Source organism: Nycticebus coucang, chromosome 12 (genome assembly GCF_027406575.1).
Source record: "Nycticebus coucang isolate mNycCou1 chromosome 12, mNycCou1.pri, whole genome shotgun sequence".
Classification (NCBI taxonomy): Eukaryota; Metazoa; Chordata; class Mammalia; order Primates; family Lorisidae; genus Nycticebus; species Nycticebus coucang.
This window is the reverse complement of record NC_069791.1, coordinates 112,292,494-112,315,723: the sequence shown is the minus strand read 5'-3', so window position 1 is coordinate 112,315,723 and position 23,230 is coordinate 112,292,494. Positions and strand designations below refer to the sequence as shown.

General features: G+C 39.2%; 1 protein-coding gene and 1 non-coding gene across 5 annotated transcripts in view; one reads left to right on the top strand and one right to left on the bottom strand.

Annotated features, from left to right (window-relative positions):
- Positions 1–23,230, top strand: part of PARN (poly(A)-specific ribonuclease) — a 272,151-nt gene that overhangs the window by 29,569 nt on the left and 219,352 nt on the right. For all 4 annotated transcript variants that reach the window (XR_008373466.1, XR_008373465.1, XM_053557661.1 and 1 more), the window contains exons 14-19: positions 3,372–3,449; positions 7,408–7,451; positions 9,789–9,831; positions 10,551–10,626; positions 15,683–15,793; positions 16,432–16,501. Coding sequence is in view for 2 of the 4 variants with exons in the window: in XM_053557661.1 (XP_053413636.1) it covers positions 3,372–3,449; positions 7,408–7,451; positions 9,789–9,831; positions 10,551–10,626; positions 15,683–15,793; positions 16,432–16,501 (422 nt within the window). In the remaining 2 variants the exon portion in view is untranslated. The remainder of the gene's footprint in view (positions 1–3,371; positions 3,450–7,407; positions 7,452–9,788; positions 9,832–10,550; positions 10,627–15,682; positions 15,794–16,431; positions 16,502–23,230) is intronic.
- On the bottom strand, positions 8,844–8,981 carry LOC128563024 (small nucleolar RNA SNORA77). The gene has a single exon (XR_008373697.1). It is a non-coding gene; the product is annotated as a small nucleolar RNA SNORA77 (small nucleolar RNA).

The window sequence follows — 23,230 nt, the reverse complement described above, 5'->3', positions numbered from 1 at the left end:
TAGCTTTTCCAAGATTAGGATATCTGTTTGCCTTTTACAAATTCAGACTTGCTCTGCCTTTGTTAGCTGTTTTCTGGTGTCTTTCTTCTACAGGAATAAGTCATAGTATGTTGCCAACTGTTGGTGGTTAACAGCCCAAAGCTATGAGAAGAGCTCTATTCATTAGTGATTCAGACATTTGAAATGATAAGTCACTTAAAAATATTAATACAAAAATAAAAAAAAGAAATTATCCACGTAAAAAACATTTTTTCCAAAGCAAAAATATATATATATATATTAATACAGTTAATCTCTACAAAGTTAATCTCTTACTTATGTCACACCAGCTTTTTTTCCAGTTAAGAATCCTTCTTTATGGTTTTTAGAAACTTTTTATTTTATTTTAATTTTACATTCACAGAAAAGTTGCTGAATAGTTCAGAGTTTCCATTTATCACCTACCCAACTACCCCTAATGTTAACATCTTACATACCCATTATGCAGTTATCAGAACCAGGAAATTAACTGGCACAAAATTAATGAACTAAACTAAAGACCTTGTTTTAATTTTACCAGTTTTTCTACTAAGTCTTTCTTTCTCTTCATGATTCTATCTGGAGTCCCACATTGTGTTCACTTATTTCCCCCTGGTGTCCTATAGACTTTAGCAGTCTTTCATTCATAACCTGGGTACTTTTCACAAATATTGATATTTTGTTAAATATCCCTAAGTTGGGATTTGTCTGATACTTTCTCATGATTAAACTAAGGATATATGGTTTTGGCAAGAATACCACAGGATGATTGTTCATGAGGTTGACCTTGGTCAACTTTGTTAGAGATGTCTGCTGGATTTGTGTTCTGTGAAGCTACTATTTTTCTTTCTTTTTTTTCGAGACAGAGTCTTACTATGTCACCCTTGGTAGAGTGCTGTGGCGTCACAGCTCACAGCAACCTCAAACTCTTGGGCTTAAGCAATTCTCTTCAACCTCCCCAAGTAGCTCTGACTATAGGTGCCTGCTACAATGCCTGGCTATTTTTCTGTTGCAGTTGTTTAGCTGGCCAGGGCTGGGTTCGAACCCGCCATCATCGGTGTACGTGGCTGGCACCATAACCACTGTGCTACGGGTGCTGAGCCAAAGCTACTATTTTTCCTTTGTAGTTAATAAAATATCTTGGGAAGAAACCATGGAAAATCCTATTTTTTCTCAAACTTTTGCCCACTAATACTACCATCCCTCAGTGGATCTTCCCTGCAGTGTTATTACCTGATATTCTGGTGGCGAGTTTATAGTCCCCTCTTTCTATACCTGTTCTTGGAGTTCTTCCATAAGTGAAAACTATTTCTTTTCTCTGTTTTCTTAATCATTTTTATGTAAATGAGTATGGACTCAGCAGTATTTATTTTATTCTACAGATTATAATCCACTATTTATGTATTTTGCTGCTCAAATTGTACCACCTTTGGCTATTGGAGCTCCTTTGGCTTGGCTCCTATATCCTTTGAACAAGCTCTCATCCTTTTTCGAACACTTCTTACTTTCTAGCTCAGTGGTTCTCAACTTTCCTAATGCCATGATGTATTTTCATTGTTACAAAGGGGTCGTGACCCACAGGTTGAGAACCTCTGTTCTAGCTTTACAAGATGTTCCAGGTTCATCTTGTATTTTCCCTGACTTGGCAATGGAATCAATAACTTCTCCAAGGAGCTTATGGTTCCTTTTACTAGAGAAGTGTCTAGAAACCAAGACTGATCCTGGGGTATTATTATGATGTCTTTGCTTCTAGGCTCTCTACCTAGACAGGGCTGAGAATGATATTTCTGGGTAACATGCTTATACATGTGCAGCTGCACTACGTGTGTGTGCATCTGTGTCTGTATATTCATGCCTTTATACTCACAGCTCAGATTCTAGTACAACACCACAGGGCTCATTGTTAGCTTTCTCTCTTTTCTTATTGGTTAACTTCTTTCTCAATGGTGAGAAATCCAGTTCTTATTATCTACATTATATATGTTTGTTTAAAGCACATTTATCGACTAGATCACAGTGTACATGTGTAGGTTTTTTTGTCTTCAGCCTTATGGACTCTAGTCAAGTGCTGTTTAACACATTAGTTTTTCTTGCTGGTCCCCTTCAGTGTGGTCCTGGTGTTCATTCACAGTACAGTTAGGTGCACTGTTTCGTACTGTATTTCGTTGTAGGTTTTCTGCGCCTTTTCTGTGGTTTCAGTCAGTGCTCAGCGTTGTAGCCCTGGACGGGTGTTCAGAGTGTGCACACAATGACCCACAGGACAGCTTGTCTGTGAGGCTTGGGGGGTTTTATGTAGGGTGAGTTGTTTCAGAGCATTATGTTTAGTCCTGTGAGTCAAGCAGTGTTACGCTGATAGTCTGTAATGACCTGATGTTTTATGTTAAAAATGTTGCCACCTGGCTAGCTAAATCCAAGTTGAGGTTCCATTTTGGTAGTTTGATTTTTATCAAAATGAAATAATTTATTGCCCATGTATTGTGAGATTCATTGCCCACTGTGCCAAGAGGGCTGCCAGCATGTATATTGTATTTCAGTTGGTTGAAAAGCAGTGAACTTTAATGGAAGTGTGTTTAAAAGCATGCCCTATGAAATTTGACATAGATGATGTAGGAAATGAAAATTCATTCCGTTTAATATGGTTAGCCTGTGGCTCAGTGAGTAGGGCGCCGGCCCCATATGCCGAGGGTGGTGGGTTCAAACCCAGCCCCGGCCAAACTGTAACAAAAAAATAGCCGGGCGTTGTGGCGGTTGCCTGTAGTCCCGGCTGCTCGGGAGGCTGAGGCAGGAGAATCGCGTAAGCCCAAGAGTTGGAGGTTGCTGTGAGCCGTGTGACGCCACGGCACTCTACCCAAGGGCGGTACAGTGAGACACTGTCTCTACAAAAAAAAAAAAAAGAAATTAGATATTTTTACATTTTAGCATTGATGAGTGTATCTTTTAAGATAAGTGGGTTGTTTTAAAGACTATAGTTCTAAAATAGGTATTTTGAGTTTTGTCCACAAATTATTTGACAGTTGAGGAACTCTGTGTTTTCAAATTTTACCTTTAAAAAATTCTGACTCCAAATTTACTGCTACTAATTCTTAAAGTAGCCATGATTAATAAAAATCAGAGAAAAACATCAATAAGATTAAAATTATTTAGAGCTTTTACTTTGCATTCTGGATTTAACACTCTACATTTGAAGAGAAATGAAGCCAGCCCAAATTATTTACATGTATTTGTACTTTTTTTGATGTGGAAAAGCAAGTTTTGTACAAAATCTTCATGGAATCTGAACCATACATTCATTCTCAAACCCCGGTATAATTTTGTACCTAGAACTCCTTTCTTCTGACCTTGACTCTCTTTAGGGGAAACTTGTTATTGGACACAACATGCTCTTGGATGTCATGCACACAGTGCACCAGTTCTACCACCCCCTGCCTGCGGTAAGTGGCTTGTCAGCCTGCATTAAAAGTACATGATGCATTTTTACTAAGAAAATGTTCTGTATTTGGGTGCTGTTTCCTTGTATGCAGTCCGTTCCCAGAGAAAAGAATGTTATGCACTTGGTTGTGCATATTTGACATGATGTACATACAGGCCATTTTAAAGGATCTGCAGTCACTGCCGTTTCAACATTCGTTTCATGGTACCGGTGGTTGCTCATTTAGTGCTGGGTAGGGGTTCCTAGACCACAGGTGTGGGCTGCTAATTTGCTACTGTTAACATAAAACATAACAGGACCACTGAAGAAAAGTGCTGTCAGCTGAGCCAGACTGGGTTCTATGTAATTCTCAAATTGCCTCCTGCAAGGTGCTTCCCACTGACCTGCCTCAGTGGTAGTTTCCATTCTGAGCCAAGTTGTCTCAGTTTACCAAACCACAAGTTTCTTTGGTTCCTATTCTGGCTCTTCCTGTCCTGCTTCTAACTGCACACCGGGCCTCATCTCATTTGCCCTCCCATTACGCTGTGTTCCACTTTGATTTTTTTTTTAAGAGACTGAGTTTTACTTTATTGTCCTCCATAGAGTACCATGGTGTCACAGCTTACAGCAACCTCCAGCTTGGGCTTAGGTGATTCTCTTACCTCAGGCTTCCAAATAACTGGGACTACAGTTGCCCGCCACAATGCCCGGCTATTTTTTTGTTGCAGTTTGGCCAGGACCAGGTTCAAACCTGCCACCCTCAGTATATGGGGCCAGTGCCCTTACTCACTGAGCCACAGGCACCCCCCTCCACTTTGATTTTCTCTTCATATTTTCTTTTAGTGGTCCCATCCACCATGTTCATAACTTTAGCTATAGACATCAACATCTTTATCCCCAGCTGTGCTCTCTGCTCAGGTCAGGTCTACATTCCATACTGGGCTCCAGCTGTCTGCACCTGAATAGCCCTCAGACTAAGTGTTGTTAGAATGGAAGTGTCTCAAATGAGATCTTTAACTTACACTCCCTTTCCTTCCTTTTTACCATCTCCAAGCCAGTTCTTTCTTCTCATTCCATCTCTTAAAATGAGGCCCAGTTTTTTGACTCTTCCTCTGTTCTTAGATCTAGTCGGCTACAAAATGCTGACAGTTTTGTTCCCATGCTGTGTCTCATATCTGGGTTCTTTTCCTTTTATTGCAAGTAAGCAAGCCTTCTGTTATTCACCTGAAGTTTAGCATCCAGGCAGGCTTCCTGTCCTGGTTCAACCTTCAGCCCACACTTTAAACCAGAATTTAGCAAAGATTTTCTATAAAGGGCCAGATAGTAAAATATTTTGGGCATTCCAGGCTCTATAGTATTTGTTATAACTCTCAGCTCTTCCTTGTAGCATGAAAACAGCCATAGAATACATGAACAAGTGGGTGTGGCTGTGTTGCAGTGAACTGTATTGTAAAAAGGTGCTGGGCCGCATTTGGCCTGCTGGCCATAGTTTGCAACACCAGATTGTATTAATCTTTTGTCAGTTTTTGATTGGAAACATGTTGAGAGTTGGGTTTCATTCATACACCTGCAAACCTTCAGTGACTTCACATTTCCTCCATCACATAGCTCTACCAGCATGTGGTCGTTCAGGCCGTGAGTGTAAGTGGGCCTGTTCCTCTTCTTATCCTGTTTCTGCAACCTTAAGTTGTCATCAGTTTTCATGACAACTCTATCACTTTCTGGGACTCAAAGACTTCATAGTTGTGAGTCTCAAACCAAGTATGACAGATGGATTTGCATTTTTTAAATCTAATGAGCTTAATATTTATTTCAGATCACCCACTTCTTATTGACCAGATAGACCAAGGTAGCAGCTCCTCTTCTGACTTTTTGACCTTTAAAGCAATGACGTTATCAGTAACTGTGTTAGGTGTTTTGAATACCAAATATAACTTGACACACTGGAGTTCTTAAATATTGACTTAATGAATGAAATGTCTTCTTACTGTGCCAGTTTTGTAATCTTCTGATACATGGCTCTGTTCACATTACTGACTCTGCTCAAAATTCTAAAGTAATCCCACATTCCTTGTTTTTCTGTACAGTTGACTCTCTTTAACCTGGCACATCAGGCTTTCCATCATCCGTATAGTCTAACCTCTTATTACTCTCCTTCCCAACTGGCTCATCTGTTCCTTGAGAAATGCTTTGTGTTTTCCCAGATGTGTGGTTTTGGTGTATAATTTCCTCCAACTTGAATTTTCTCCAGCTTTTCTCAGTGTCTGCTGTATACACCTTTACCTTATCTGTGCATGGTCCAGCTCCTGCCTCCTCTGTGAAGTTTATCCTGCCTGCTGCCATCAAGGAGATGATCATTCCTTTCTCTGAATGCCCACAGAACTTTGTACCTCTATGGTACATAAACTTTGTCTTGTATTGTACACCATAACCCCTCTTCTCCTTCCAGGTGGTTAGCGCCTTGGACAGTGAGTGTAGCCGTTTTATTGTGTCTAAATACCTAGCACAATTGTATGTAAGCATTTAATGAATGTTAAACTGAATGAAGCTAGTCTTGAATTGAATTCTGGTAGAAAGAGGACATGATTTGTTGCAGACGAGAAGCAGATTAGGGTAAGCAGATTATCCCTTGTTTTATGACTAAGGGTACCTCGGTAAAAGGTAAAAAGAGGGAGGGAAAAAATGGTTTTTCTTCCATCTACTTTTGGAAAAAGTGATGAGAATAAATGAGAAAGTCTGTTTAAAATGGTAGAACTAGTAGATGCAATGACATGTACCCATAGTCCCAGCTATTCTGGAGGCCAAGGCAGGAAGAGGGTCACTTGAATTTAGGATTTTGAGTCCAGCCTGGGCAACATAGCAAGACCCCGTGTCTCCAAAACAAAAAAGAAAAGAAGAAGTAGAACTTTTGCATGTACTGGCACCAAAATGTGCATTTAAAAAGACACCAAAGAATCCATATTTGGAGCTGCCTTTCAGGGCATGTCTCTTCTTACAAGCTGTCTTGGTACTTGAACATGACCTTTTAGAAGGCACTGGTCTGGAACTTTGCTATGAGCTGGCCTTAGAGGCAGTTATAATTCTCCTTTTTCTTGTAAAACTCTGTAGTGACATTGAGAGATGACAGTCATTATTGTACTTTTGTTTGGTTAGCATCAAAACCACTCCATCATGTATTGCCCATTAATTTAACTATAGCCATTGAAAAGCTGGTAAATATTTCAAGCCTGCCAAATACCATCTGTATTTATAGGTCTGAAAAGCTAATTGGAAATAGCAATTTCCTATGAAGCATAACTAACATTGCAGAGAAGTGTAGTTTTGCAGAGTCGGGAGTATGACTAGTTAGTCTTGTGGCAACTATGTGTGTGAATAAGTTAATTCAAAATTAGAACACTCTTATTTCAGCTACAAATTTTCTGATCAAAATAAACTTGGGAAATGAAGTGTCTAATGTAGTTACTTGCTGTTAGAACTATGTTAAAACAGGAATTATGTACTAAAAGGTCTGTGTTTTAGTGGCCATTTTTACTAACATTTTAAACATGATCTCAGTAAAGGTCTAAGCTAGTTTAGAATTTGTCCATTTCCTATAATTAAAACCATTTAATTTAAATGACTCACTATTCTCACTATTATGACAAATTCAGGTACAATCTGTTAGGAATTACTATTTTTTTGGACTACCAGCCTTTCAAATATGTATACCCTACTCCAATTTCAGCTTTATAATCCTTAAATTTGTCTGTTTTGGTTATGTAAAAGTTGGTTATCAGGTCATATGGTTCCAAATCCATGAAGAAATCGGAAGATTTTTAAAAAGTAATTATTAACTAGAAATGGGGTTTTCATTTAGCTTAAGACTTCCGTGATATATGACAGTTTGAGAAGATAGCTGTGGAACTATTTATGTTTTTTTAATTTTTAATATTATGACTCTATTAGGAAAATTGTAACAAGTCATTCTGTTGTTTTTTTAGGACTTAACTGATTTTAAAAAGATGACAACATGTGTTTTCCCCAGGTGAGCTTTCTCTAAGGATTTGTCTTTCATTTAAAACCCTCATTGTGACATACACAATGTAAGTAGGTGTACAGTAATTTGTTAAAACCCTTAGGTCAAGATTAGAATCTAGTTTGTGAAGTTTATGATTAGAGTTGGGCAATGTAGTTCACGTCTGTAATCTTAGCACTTTGAGAGTCCGAGGCGGGTGTATTGCATGAGCTCAGAAGTTCGAGACCAGTCTGCTGAGCAAGAGTGAGACCCTATCTATGTTAAAAATAGAAAAAACTAGGGCGGCGCCTGTGGCTCAGCAGGTAGGGCGCCGGTCCCATATGCCGGAGGTGGCGGGTTCAAACCCAGCCCCGGCCAAAAAAAAAAAAAAAATAGAAAAAACTAGCTGGGTATTGTGGTGGGAGCCTGTAGTCCCAGCTACTGGAGAGGCTGAGGCAAGAGGATTGCTTGAGCCCAAGAGTCTGAGGTTGCTGTGAGCTATGATGTATGATGCCACGGTACTCTACCAGGGCAACAGAGTGACACTCTTACAAAAAAAAAAAAACACCATGAAATTTAGGATTGGTTTTGTTACCCTGTTAAAAATCAGTTTGAGCTAAGAGTCAAAGTAGACAGCAGCTCATTTTTTAAAATCATATATCTTGCTATGTGAAGAACTGGTGACAATTCCTTGTGATGGCTCTTTTTGGGCTTACGTTTAGGATATACCTTTTACCTATTGAAGTGTCCAATTCAGACTATTCTGAATTGTCTGGCTAGAGAATTTTTTTTCTCTACTTTAAGTCAGTACCTTTTTCTGTTAGTGTTTTCCCCAGTTGATATTACATGTTCTGCTATGTCACATGTCACCCCTCTGATAGTTCTCATGTCAGCCATATGGTACCTATAGAGCAAGGGTCTGTGTTTTAGGACCCACTGAAAAGGGACAGACACAGTGCCCCAGCAGTTGCTCTTTCAGCAGAGCTATTTCTATTTCCAGAGTGTTAACAGTTATATTGAAATAAAAAAAAAAGAGAAATAGAGTTTTTTTTTAATTTTTTTGGAAATAAGATGGTTTATTGCTTTTCCTCAGTTTCCTCCTTGGTTTTCTCCTTCACTGAAAGAGCTTCTAGCTTTTCAGCTACTTTTTTGGCATTATCGTTTTTGCCTGATCCCTTGGGACTGACTCCTGCCAGGACCAGCACTGAAGAAGGCCACGCAAACACATGTTCACGAGCTGCCTAGACCTCGGGCAGGCTGCTCAGTGGTATCTGGTCACTTACTACCACAGCCATCATCCAGCCCCAGAGCAGGTGACTATGTCCTTTGAGAGACAAACAAGAACCATCTCAAAGCACCTTCACACTCTGGAGAGTTTAGTCAGAGCATTGTGAGGCAACCTCCTGGCTATCAACACCGGACACGTATGTCCCCAGGCAGCTACATTGCCCTTGACAGCCGGTCAGGCAGTTGTAGCACCTGGACTATTTCCCTGGCAGATGGAAGAAATAGATTTTTCTTATTAGTCCCTCTCACTTTCTTTCTTTTTGGTATTTCTGATCTTTGAAATAGAATAGTGAGAAATAACAACAGCATGAAATTACTGCATGTGAATTTGAGCCCTCAATAACAATGTACGCTGTAAAAACCTGGGTGGTGGTAGTAGAGAGTAGCAGTTAGGGAATGTTAGGTCTAAAGCAGGATTGGAGGGAAAACATAGAAGGGGTTTTGACTTACTCATGGGATTGATATAGCCCACAGTCTCTCAGGGTGCTAGTGAATCTGGACGTTGTGCACCAGAGCATGGACTCTCTGACAGCAACTTGACAGAGTCCTTGGCCATGGCAGAGTGACTAGCCTAGTGTAGCAAGGATGCCAGTGCCAGGTTAGAATGGTTTATGTGTTTAATTCCTCTGTCCACTTTTGTGTATTTTATGCATTAAATATTTTATGTTTTAAGTATGTATTAAATATGTATGTTGGCTCGGAGCCTGTAGTTCAGCGGCTTAGGGCACCAGCCACATACACCAGAGCTGGCAGGTTCGAATTCGGCCCGGGCCTGCCAAACAACAGGGACAACTACAACCAAAAAAATAGCTGGGCATTGTGGCTGGTGGCCACCTGTAGTCCCAGCTAGTTGGGAGACTGATGCAAGAGCTTCACTTAAGTCTAAGAGTTTGAGGCTGCTGTGAGCCGTGATGCCACGGCACTCTACCAAGGGTGACATAGACTCTGTCTCACAAAAAATAAATAAATAAATAAATAAATATGTATGTTATGTGTTAAGTATTTTTGTATTTCGGTAAAGTACATTTTGAATATTGATATACACTTTTTTCTTTATTAAATTTTTTTGTTTGTTTTTAGACTCTTGGATACTAAATTAATGGCCAGCACACAACCTTTTAAGGTATTATTTAAATTTGAACTATCACTGATCAGCTGTATTTTGAAAATTTTGAATTACTGCCAGGAGTGTTTGGTTTCTGGTCTATTTAAATGTCATTTCAAATTCATCAAAAAAAAAAAAAGAAGAAGAAGAAGAGAAAAGAAAGGATAGAGTGAAAAATTGGAAAAAGGTCAGAAATTAACATATCAAAATGTGAATAGCAGTTGTCTTTGGATGGTGGAATTATATATTTTTTCCTTTATTCTTTTTGAATGTAAGTTTTTAATGTTAAAGTATATAACTTATTTTTGAATAGTTTATACATGCGCACAGGACCTCCTTCATTTTCTTATCTTTATTTTATATATTTTGGATATATTTTCTAATCAAGAAAATTGAAGTAAAGGTATAATCATTTGCCACTTTGTGAAGTGACTTTGTATAACTGACTGAAGCGAAGGCTAAAACAGTACAGCCTTCTGGCAAAAGGTCTGCAGCTATTTAATGTGTCTGTAAAAATCTTTAATTTGGTTATCCTTTTCATATAGTGAAAATTAACCTTGCTACTTCTCTTTCACATTGAATAAATGATGATGTCTGTATGTCTGTGTTTCTTTAAAGAAAGAAACAGGGGGACATACTAGATTTTTTTTCGTCCAACCAGTGAATCTCTTTATTATGCACATGTGTATTGCACAGACATGATGAAGTCTCATGATTCTCTACTTTCTGGTTTGCAGGATATCATTAACAACACATCCCTTGCAGAATTGGAAAAGCGGCTAAAAGAGACACCTTTCTGCTCTCCTAAAGTTGGTAAGACTATTTAAAAAACCTGAAAACCCCCAAACTCTGGTAATTTGAATATATCATGTTGTAGAAGAAAGGTGAAATGGCTTTAGAAGCTATGTTGTACAGTAAAGGAGAAAGAGATATTTGGCTAAATTAACTTATGTCCTGGGTTGAATTACTGTTCCTGAATAAAGATGATCTTCTAAGTCTACTTCTGTTTTATGTTAATAGAGTTGAGTAGCCATTAAGAATTTGAGCAATTAAAGTTTCAAGGCTTTTATTTCCTGATGCTTGGAATTGTTCCAAAACTTGATGTGTCCTTGTTTTCTGTGGTATATTGTTTGAGCAGAAACAAAGAGTTGCCATTAATTGATTAGTCATTGGGGTGGTGGGGTAGAGAGAAAATACATTTTCTGTCTTAGAAAAGCCTAAGAACTGAAGAAATGAAGGAAAGTCCTCTTCCCAGCCTCCTTATAAGCTGGTTTAGGGATCAGGAACCACAGCACTGAGGGAAACCATAAGTCAGGAGGAACGTTTCTTGTAGGCTGGAGGTGCTTTACAGAGCCTGGCTGCTGCCCAGGTATTTGGTGAGCCTTCTAGGTGCTACTTCCTTGGTTCCTGTTATCCTGATTGTGCTGCTGATACTGTAATTAGCATTCCATTAGCTGTAGCCTGGAAAGTTCTAAAGACATTTAATAGGACCAACGGTTTAGAAACTGATAATGCAAGGTATTAAAGCAACCTATATTACAGTTATTTGCCTGCTTTTCTGGGTAATAGTTCAGGAGAGGAATTAAGACAACGAAGAAAACCTAGACCTTTTTTATAACAATATAATGGAAATAATCGATTTTGGAAATAATGTGTTTCAGCTGGCAATAAGAGTAGACAATACAACCTTGGTAGCTACCATGTTAACAATCCTTTTTTAAAAGTTTCAAGCCCAATATTTACAAAAGTTAAGGAATTCTTGCTTAAAGAGCATATTGACATAAAAAATTACAGCCTTTTCATTGTTAATTTTTGTTCATGCTTTTGATTCCATGTTGTAGTAAACTGCTTGACGTTAATTTACAGAGTGATTCTATGAAATAATTATACATGAGTTACATTTTGTTATTGTTGTTGTTGTTGGTTTTTTTTGGAGACAGAGCCTCAAGCTGTCGCCCGGGGTAGAGTGCCGTGACGTCACAGCTCACAGCAACCTCCAACTCCTGGGCTCAAGCGATTCTCCTGCCTCCGCCTCCCAAGTAGCTGGGACTACAGGCGCCCACCACAATGCCTGGCTATTTTTTGGTTGCAGCTATCGTTGTTGTTTGGCGGGTCCGGGCTGGATTCGAACCTGCCAGCTCAGGTGTATGTGGCTGGCGCCTTAGCCGCTTGAGCCACAGGTGCTGCGCCATGAGTTACAGTTTTATTCTGTTATTTCCATGTAAACTTCTGGTGTCAGGTAGAGAATTTAGTGTAAAGCAGATCGTTCCTCTTAGACTTTATCCCTCGCATCTGTGTTTATCACTGTAACAAAAGAATCATGTTATAAATGGTATTTGCTATGAAGTGGCTCCATGATCCCAGGGCAGCATCACAGCAAGTTCTGATCTGTTTTTGGAGTTGCAGTGCCTTCTTTAGATTTCTGAGTTTGGAAACATAGTAGTGGAAATACTGAGTTTGAACTATCAGTATTGAATTGGAATCTTTTTTTTTTTTTTTGGGGGGGGGGTTATTGATAGGTAATAATTTCTGAGCATTTACCATGAACCCAGCACTAGGTGAGAGCTGTGCTCCAGCATCCATGCTATATTAATCTTCATTCTGAAATATCTGTTGTGTCCTGATGTTATCATCATATATAAGGGAAGAATTTCCTTTTCATGACCTTAGAAGGCAATCAGAAGAGGAATAATTGTTGTAGACTGAGTTATGTGTCATCATGTGTATGATAGTAAACAGCACCCACCAACATGGGACAAGAAGGCCCACAGCTGAGGTGCTGGTAATGTAACTGAGACGTTTTTCTGATCTAGACCAAAGCCCTCATTTTCAATAACTGTATTATCTTGTATTGTAAGGTCTTATTCAGACAGAATTAGAAATCAATAGCTTTTTTCCTGTTTATTTAGGATGTATCTGCAGCACAAACTACAGTAGAACCTCTGTAAGTTGACCACCCAAGGACCGTAGCAAGCTGGTCACCAGGGTCAGCGTGAGGAACTAAGCCTATTACACTGATACGTCCATGTACTTTGCTTTCTTTTACAGCTTTTAATGAGAATATCATACGGAATCATTCGTATTCAAAACACAGTAAAATCATACATACAGTATTATACAAAATCAGTACATTTACTGTTTTCTTGTGGCTTAATCATTCTTTTCAAAAAGGGTCAATCTTGGGCAGCGCCTGTAGCTCAAAGGAGTAGAGCGCTGGTCCCATATGCCAGAGCTGGCGGGTTCAAACCCAGCCCTGGCCAAAAACTGCAAAAAAAAAAAAAATAATAAAATAAATAAAATAAAATAACCTGCTCTTATTACAAAACAAAAAAAAAAAAACAAAAAGGGTCAATCTTAGTCTGTTTCTTATCCTTATTATAAATATAAGTGGAGAGGCTTGGTGCCCATAGCACAGTGGTTACCGTGCCAGCCACATACACCAAAGTTGGTGAGTTCAAACTAGCCTGGGCCAGCTAAAACAACAATGACAACTGCAACAAACAATAGCCAGGCATTGTGGCGGGCACCTGTAATTCCAGTTACTTGGGAGGCTGAGGCAAGATAATCGCTTAAGCTCAAGAGTTTGAGGTTGCTGTGAGCTGTGACGCCACGGCACTCTACCCAGGGTGATAGCTTGAGACTCCATCTCAAAAAAAATAAATAAATAAAAGTAAGTGGAGAAAGCATGCTGGACACTGGCTCCATTCAGCACAGTTGGGCATTTTCCATGGCAGATGACTTAAACTGTGTTATCAGGTGCCTCATGTCCCTTTCTTCTGGCTTCTCTACAGTTTCTGTATCATTCACTTCATCATAGCTGCTTCACATACTTACTCATTGACTGTACTCAGTGAGTGACATTTGGAAAGTTGCTTCTGGGTCAGGTTCACAATAGGTTGTCACTTCATCATCCACTGCAGTAAAACCTTCAAAATGTGCTCCTTCAAATTCTAGCAGATGGACAGTCTGATATGGGGCCAAAGCATCAGGCCTTTGGGCTGTGACAAATCCAACTTTCCTGAAACACTTCTGTATCATTTCTGCCTGAACTTTATTCCCAGCTGATCCAGGACAGCATCCAGAGCGTCTGATGCAGCAGCTGAAGCTGCTGCCACAGGCAACCACAGGTGTGTGTTTTAGTGATGACCTTCTGCGGGAGCTGGGCTTGTACTGCATTTTAAATGTTTTGATGAGGTCTTGGTCATGAGGTTGAATTTTTGAGGTCGTGTTTGGAGGCAGAAATTTCAGTGTCACGTTTGTGAGATGACTCACTTGTGGGAGGCCAGGACAGTTGTCTACTATCAGAAGAAGGGACTGCTTTTTCTTCTCACTTCTCTCAGTTGAGACCCTTTACGCACTCCTCCAGCAATGCACCAGTCGTCCATGCACGTTAGTTTGATCTTCAAGTGAAGTTCCCAACTTCAGGATTCAGTTTCTTGAATGCATGTGGTTTTGCCAATTTACCAGTCACCAAGGGCTTTAGTTTTTGTTCGGTTGGGCTAGTGCAAAGCATAACTGTGAAAGGTTCTTTGGAAAGTTTCCCACTCTTTTATTTATTTGTCACCATTCATGATGAGGCTCATGTCAGGCATAGCTTTGAAGAAGAGTCCACACTCATGAGCACTGAAGATGTCATCATCTTTGAAGCCTCTGGCAGAGTCTGGGAACTTTTTGATGAACTCTTCCACAACTTGTACTGGAACTTCATGGATCCACCACGTGAGATTTTCTGGGAGATCTTGTGTCATAGTTTAAATTTCTCGAGCCAACCACTTGATGCTTAGAAATCTTTCACCTCAAATTCCTGTGTGGATTTTTTAGCAACTTCTTGAATCATTGGCCTAGAGAGTCAGGAATAATTGCCCTCATTTGTTTGAACTGGCTTAATGTGGCTTCACTGGCTTCATCAAAGGAAGTTTTCCTCCTTTTCTGCAGCAGGTCTCAGATTTTCTTTCCATCTCTCCGAGAACTCAACATTTACATTTCTGTATGTTGCTAACTGTGGTCTTAGTAACACCAAAATGTTCCACCATCTGTCTTTGGCTGCTGCTTTCCAGAAAAATGTCTATGATCCTTTTCCTTCAATATCAGCCCTTCAAGTTCTTTCCATCATGTCTTATCCAGATCATCATGTCTTGATGAACTGTAAAATTTTTCAGTAATTTTAGAAAGTACCTACAATTCTTTCAACAGACCATGTTGAAAAATGTTCTACAACATGTGCTGAACAATAGGACTAATTAAACACATGATAATAATAAAACATGAAAAATAACTTATACTAAAGAAAAAAATAATCCAACTAAGGGGTAAAGCCCACACCATCTCTCCAGTGTTTTTTGATCTTTTTTATATCACGGCACACTTGAAACTATGGTTAAACTTCCACAGCATACTTAAATTACGTTGATCAAAAAAAAAAAAAAGAGTAAGAAAAAGAATACTTGAACTTCTTTTGAAAATAATTTAATTAATGGTCTTAAAAAATTTTCACAGCACACCTAAGATCCTCTCATTGCACACCAGTGTGCCACAGCATACCAGTTGAAAATCACAGTTCTACTCCTTAGTGTAGAGTGGACTTAACTGGTCAAGTTATAAAGGGAAAATTAATCTTGTGTATCACAGTGCAAGTGGTTAAGATACAACTTACAAAAAAAAATACAGTTTGCAAAGGTGGTCAGTGTATAGAGGTCAGTGTTCAATTGAGTACATGTAGTGCATGTCTGGTCTATGAAAATTAGGTCAACTTAAGGTGGTCAACTATCGAGGTTCTACTGTAATGCAGTTTGGATTTGGTAGGGCAGTGTGCTTACTAGTTTTTGCGTTTTGTAGTGTTCTGGAAAAAATATTTTTCTTTTTTCTTTAGAAAGTGCAGAAGGTTTTCCAAGTTATGACACTGCTTCTGAACAGCTCCATGAGGCAGGCTACGATGCTTATATCACAGGACTGTGCTTTATCTCCATGGCAAATTACCTAGGTATGTACTACATGTGTTTCTTTCAAACACCTGTTTCCCTGTCATAGCTCAAGCAGCTGTAACAAATTGCCATAGGCCAGGGGCTTAAACAACAGACATTTATTTCTCACCACTCTGGAGGCTAGGAAGTTCAAGATCAAATCACTGGCTTATCTGGTGTCTGATGAGAACCCATTTCCTGGTTTGCAGATGGCTGTCTTATGTCTTCACATGGTCGAGAATAGAGGGAAAATGCTCTCCTGTCTCCTTCTTACGAAGGCACTAATCTCCTTCATGAGGGCTCCACCCTCATGATCTAATTATTTCCCAGAGGTCTCACTTCCCAGTAGCATATGTTGGGGACTAGCTTCAACATATGAATTTGGGGGGGAGCACAAACTTTCATTCTGTAACACTACCATTTTCTTGGGATCCACTGACCCAGTTAGAAGTAGGTAAGTTTTGAGTTAGGAGTTAGAGGAGCTGGGGATTCAAGAACAGACAGGGAATTATGGACATCTGTGGTATGATACTTGGCCTACAAGAATACCTTTTACCTTTGCTGAACCATATTGTTGATTTAGATACATTTTTGTCTGAACTTTCAGGCTTTTTCTACAGGACTGTGTATAATTACCCTGCTTCTTTTTGTTCATTAGGTTCTTTTCTTAGTCCTCCAGAAATTCATGTGTCTGCCAGATCAAAACTCATTGAACCTTTTTTTAACAAGTAAGTAATCAAAGGGTCTCAATCCCCAAGTATTATGAGCTCAATATCTCAGGATGCCCATTTGGAATGATCGGGAACTATAGTGCATCTTTATTTTATTTATTTATTTATTTATTTATTTTATTGTTAAATCATAGCTGTGTACATTAGTGCAATCACCTGTACCCATTCTAAGATGTATAGTGCATCTTTAGATAAAATATTTCTCATGTATAGTGGATCAGAGAATAGAAATTGACCTTTTGGGAAATAATTTATTTGAAAATATTAGCTTAAGAAAAAGAGAAGCAGGGGTGGTGCCTGTAGCTCAGTGGGTGGGGTGCTGGCCACATGCACCAGGGCTGGTGGGTTCGAACCCAGCCTTGGCCTGCTAAAAACAAAAAAATAGCCAGGCATTTTGGAGGCTGCTTGTAATCCCAGCTACTCGGGAGGCTGAGGCAAAAGAATCGCTGAAGCCCAAGAGTTTGAGGTTGCTGTGAACTGTGACATCATGGCACTCTACTGAGGATAACATAATGAGACTCTGTCTCAATTAAAGAAAAAAAAAGAAAGAAAGAAAGAAAAAGAGAAGCAAACATTGCCAGAGCTAGTACATATCTTTCAAGAAAAAGAACTGGTAATTTTTACATTTAAATTTACTATAACAGGCCAGGCGAAGTGGCTCACACCTATAATCCTAGCACTCTGTGAGGCTGAGGTGGGTGAATTGCTTGAGATCAGGAGTGTGAGACCAGCCTGAGCAAGAGGGAGACACTGACTCTACTGAAAAGAGGGAAAAAAAAAAACAAAAATAGCTGGGCATGCTGGCACTTGCCTATAGTCCCAGCCTCTTGGGACTTGTGAGGCGGAGGCAAACAGACCTCTTAAATCCAAGAGTTTGAAGTTACTGTGAGCTATGATGATGCTATAGATGAGTGAGACTATCTCAGAAAAGAAATTTTTTCCAATAAGGGAAATGTATGTATGTATGTTTCAACCTAACCTCTAACAAACTTAACATGTGAGATTATTTATGCTCACATTATTTTCTTATTAAATAATACTGTTTCTAGATCTCAAGCTTGAGGCTTTCCCAATACAAGGTTCAGAGTCAGATTTCTCAAGGCTACCCGTAAGGTTAATAATAATAACAATAGGAGCTGATATGTTCACTCAGAAACTGCTGGCATCTTTGTTCCCTCCCTCATCTTACCCGCTAGGGAAATAGACTTCAGTAAAAGCAGAGTGGAGCAAACACTCAGTGCCATTGCTGGAATCCCACAGATGGGCAATGGACCCCTGAGTTCCCACTTGTAATTCTAAAAAACAAATAATAATAAGAATGTTTCTTCTATAAAACCAGTGTATGGTGCCCCATGATCGCATTAATGTACACAGCTGTGATTTAATAAAAAAAAAAAAAAGAATGTTTCTAAGTATATGTTGGTTGTACAGATGGCTTTTAAGAAACTATGAAATTTTGATTCTCATTACATCCTGAACTCTTATCTGAATGGACCTAACAGAATAAGGGCTTAGGCATCTTCATTGTTGTGATATGTTAGTGTGGTTTAGGGAGGAGTCTTTTTTTTTTGAAACAAAGTCTCACTGTGCCACCCACCCCCCTGGGAGCCTTGGCATCACAGCTCACAGCAACCTCAGACTCTTGGGCTCAAGCGATTATTCTCTTGCCTCAGCCTTCCCGAGTAGCTGGGACTATAGGCACCTGCTACAAAGCCCGGCTATTTTCAGAGACAGAGTCCTGCTCTGGCTCAGGCTGGTCTCAAACTCCTGAGCCTTCCCAAGTAGCTGGGACTATAGGCACCTGCTACAAAGCCCGGCTATTTTTCAGAGACAGAGTCCTGCTCTGGCTCAGGCTGGTCTCAAATTCCTGAGCTTAGGCAATTGGCCTTCTCGACTGGGATTACAGCGTGAGCCACCTCGACCGGCTTTAAGGAGGAGTATTAATTTCAAAGCAGTTTTAAAGAATCTTTACAGGTTATGAGTTCAAAGTGTGGTTTGTGTTTGCTTAGCAAAATTAAAACTGAAATTAGGGATGTGATCCTCAAACATGCCAGAGAATGCCACTGTGCCAGAGCCCTAAACCTTCATCTTTAATGAAGCTTCAAGGCAGGGTTGGGTCTAGGAAATTCTGCGTGAGCCACAGAGAACCAGGCAGCCCACATTAATTTCTACCACTGGAAAAAATAACTATGGAAAGTGTTAAATTGGTTACATCATTTCCTTCCATTATATTTAGCACTTTATAGTCCTGTCATTGCCTTACCGGGTAAGAATGTTGTACTTTCTCCTTAAGACACCTGTGTAAATGTTAGTACCACCATGCTTGTGCTGAGGTGGCATGCTGCAGAGACAGATGTTAATTCCAAACATTTAAATTCCAACAGGTTCTGAGTTAGTGAAATCTATTATACTGTGGCTGCTGCTTTTTTTTTTTTTTTTTTTAATATTTGGTCTTTTTGATGCAAGTTCAGAAATAAATGTGAATGACATTCAAATGTCTTTCAAAATGGCTTAGGTAACAGTGTGGTATATGTTGGAGATTAAGTTGAATTTTTCTGCATGGGAAGTTAATTCTGCTAATCACTTGAGTCCTTTCTATCTATCCAGTTCTTTAAGGGTGTAAAAGGCTTTTCCAGACTCTTCACTCTTATTTGGGGGGCCAGTGTTTATCTTTGTAAATCTTTGGAAAGATAGCTTATACCATAGACCCTAGAACACAGGTGGCACTAAATATAGTTCTAAATCATGGCTATTCCTTACATTTTTGTACGTCATGTCAAATTCATTGTTCAGCAGTATTTTATAACTAGGAGATAATGATTCATTTGTAAATATTTAAAACAGCCATCCTTGCCTCTCCACTAAAATCAACTCCATATAAAATAAGGTGTTGGATAAAATTTGGGTTAGATCTAGATGGCCATCTAGTTCATCAGTCATGTGGGTAACTGATGTGCAAAGCAATCAAAATCAACTTTGGTTAAAAAGCTTAGCTAAGATTTCCTATATTTGTAGATCAATCTAATCTTGCTAATATGGTACAAAGACTGTTATCCAAATGAACTGGACAGTAAAATGCAGAGTTTTTAAATTGGGACATCTGTCTATTCAGAATTTTTTTTTTTTTTGCTGAAATCCCAAATGCATACGAAAAATAGTTGAATAGAAGGTAAGATTTAGGAATCCTTCTATAATAATCCACTAAAAATTCCTATCTTTGCCTTGACAACTTGGGCCTTTAAAAAAAATTCCTGCCTATCTTTTTTTCCATCTATTATTTCCTCATCTGTAAAGGAAGGAAATTTTCTTCATCTTGGAAGAAAATTCCAGCCAGATTTGAGCATAAGAACTGTTTTTGTTATTTGGTGTTAGAATAACTTGGTCAAGTATAGTCAACCATTCTTAACCAATTTAGAAAGTGGGAAAAGCAATTGCTTCTTGCGATACCTTTTTCTGCATTAATATCAACCTCATTCTTTCTTTCAGGTACAATTTATGACATCAAAACTTGTTTCTGGTTATTTTTTGAGATCTCCTTTGTAGAAAACATCCAACAGTTGCCCCTAATATTATCTCAAGTCGATGATTTTTTTTAAATATGTAAATTTTTTTGAAGGCTAATTTATTTCGACACCAGACTTTTTAAATGTAAGCTTTACTTTTTTTTTTTTAATCCTCATAACAGGCTATACGCTTTACTAAGCATTCATAGTCCTAACATAAATTTGGACAGACATCAAACTGCCCACATATGTAAATAATATTTTATTCTGCCCTCATCAGATTTAATGTTTAAGAAATATACCTTGAGAGAAATAAACTCCCCTTATTTCTGCATTATTCTAAATTAGCATTTACCAGCATCAGTCATGCCTCTCTGGGAAGCTTTATTGAGTCAACTATTGAGAACATCCTGAGACAACTGGGATTGGAGCAGTCTGCAGAGACCAAACATAATGAATCTCCTACAAGGTTTTGCTTGGTGCTTTTTGTCTTTTTCACAGTCTGGTCCTAGACACTGCCTTGCTTTCCTGGAATCAGAACAAAAGTTGTAAGAGAATTGAGTCCTGAAAACCAGGATGCTGATAGGCTGTGTGGAATGTGCTCTCGTTTGTGTTGGAGGCTGTGTGGTCAGGAGATAATTTACCTTCTTCCATAACGTTGGTCAGTTTTAATCAATGTATGGAAAACCAGACTGGAAGTTAGGATCCTTGGGCCAAATCCTTTTAGGCTACAAAGAGCTAATAATACTCTCTGCTTTTGCTTTTTATTGCACAACAGAAAGCACAAAATCAGACCTTCTCTTTCTTTTAACAATCTTCTGTTTCTGCAAGACACCTTGAATGCTCATGTAGATAACTTTTTGTGAAGGTGCTTCTTTGAAAGTTATTTTCCATTTACCTCAGTTCTTAGAAAGAGTAAGGAAATGAACAAGTCTCTTATTTTCTCTATTCTCTATAACTGGTAGAATTTGAAAGGCAGAGGTAGATGCCTGCAGTTTACTGTCCAGAGCTGCTACCTTGTCCTGTGACTGGGCAGGGCTCCTCCAGAAATCTTGCTGTTCTGGGATGGCACTGCTCTGTGAGCTACTGAGGAGAGCAAGCTGTAACAAGGAGTGACATGTTCTTAGACAAATTCCTTCCTCCTCTGTTTAATTAATGTAGATAAAATTATTCACTTTCCACGGAGGTTATAAAGAGTGCATGAGATATAAGAGGACTTTGATAGTTCCTAGAACTTAGTAGATACTCAGTATATTATTTTCCTTCATTGAAATGTAAGATAGGGGAGATTGGGAGATGTTGATAAAAGGATACAAAATTTCAGTTAGAAGGAACAAATTCAAGGACTTGGTTGTACAACACAGTGATTATAGTTAATTATGGAGTGTTGTGTGCTTGAAAATTGCATACAGAGAGTAGATTTTCAGCATTCATACCACCAAAAAAAGTATGTGAGGTAACGCATATGTTGCTTAGGTTGATAGAGCTGTTTTGTAATATATACATGTTTTAGAACATCATGTTATGCATCATAAAAACAATTTTCATTTGTTAATTAAAAGAAAAGTAAAAAAAAAAAAATGAAGATCTAACATGCTAAGAGATTGGATAAAAGTAGAGGTGGTGGTAGGGTTAAGACCAAATTCCGCCACTGAGAGATCACCAGACACACATGCAAAAAAACAAAGGAGTGACTTTATTCAAAATGCCGTACCTCCGGCAGGACTCTGCTCAGAGGGGACCACCCCGAGGTAGAAATGATGGTGGGTTTTATACTCTTTGGCATGATGCATTTTGGGGTACAACAAAATGCGGGGGAAATTTCTCAGGGGAAACCAGGACCAAGTTGAGGGGTTGGTCCGTGCAGGGACTGAGGTAACTTAGGAGGTTTAGGATTGGCTGGCTCTATCTGGGACTGGCCCTACCTGGAGGCTGTGAGAACAAAGGCGTGCATGTTGGATTGGCTGGCTCTATCTGGAACTGACCCCGCCTGGAGGCTGTGAGACTCGTGAGGGCGGGCCCTCCCTGGTTGTGGCTGGGGCACAAGGGCCACCTCTCACCCAGGGGGTGGCTGCTGAGAATGTCTCAGCTCCTGGTGAAAAACCCACTCTGCCCCCCACTCCTCACCCGGCTAACTAGCCTTTTTATCTTCTCTCTCTCTTATATCCCCTATGTCTCCCATTGCCCTTAACATCTCTGGGTAGGAGTTAGTTAACACTGTAGTGTTGCAGTCAAAACCCTCTTTCCAGCAATTAAAGAGTTACTACAGAGTCTGTTAAAAACTATTTTTTCTGGCTGCAAAATAAAACTGTGGTTGCTATGTTACAAGTAGTTTTGAGATAAGGTGCTGGCATTCCAAAGAAGACCCAAGGTCAATTACTCATTTAGAACTAGAGAAAAAAAAAATGGTCTTCTTAAACTGTAGCTGCTTTTCCCCCCCTCCTCTACCCCACCACAGGGTTAGGATTCGCCGCCGGGCCCTTCAGTAGAATGCATTTTATGTATTTAGTTTAATGATACAGAAGAAAGTTTACTATCATGTTGATGTAAACTTGGAGTACAGTGCTGCAAATGTGCCTTCCCTGTGGGATTTGCTTTTAGAAAATCACATCTTAGTAAATGTAGAATATAAATGTCTTAATAACTAAGAAAATGCCGGGAAGGCTATGTTAACCAGTGTGATGAAAATATGTCAAATGGTATATAAAACCAGTGTGTGGTGCCTCATGATCGCATTAATGTACACAGCTATGATTTAATACAAATAATAATAATAATTAAAAAAAAGATTTACTAGAAAATCACATGATGGGGGCAGCACTTGTGGCTCAGTGGGTAGGGTGCTGGCCCCATATACTGAGGTTAGTGGGTTCGAACCTGGCCCTAGCCAAACTGCAACAAAAAAGAAAATAGCCGGGTGTTGTGGCAGGTGTTTGCTTCTCTGAGGCAAGAGAATCACCTAAGTCCAGGAGTTGGAGGTTGCTGTGAGCTATGACGCCATAGTACTCTACAGAGGATGATAAAGTGAGACTCTGTCTCAAAAAAAAAAAAAGAAAGAAAGAAAATCACATGGTGATGTGTCAGAGAGGCACAGGATGGAAGCAAGATTGTTTTAATTTGGAAGATTTTTAGAATTTTTTTTTTCCCCCAAAGGAATATGATGCAGCAATTTATGGAAGGTTGTATAGGTATCTGTAACAGCCACACATACAGAGAACACTGT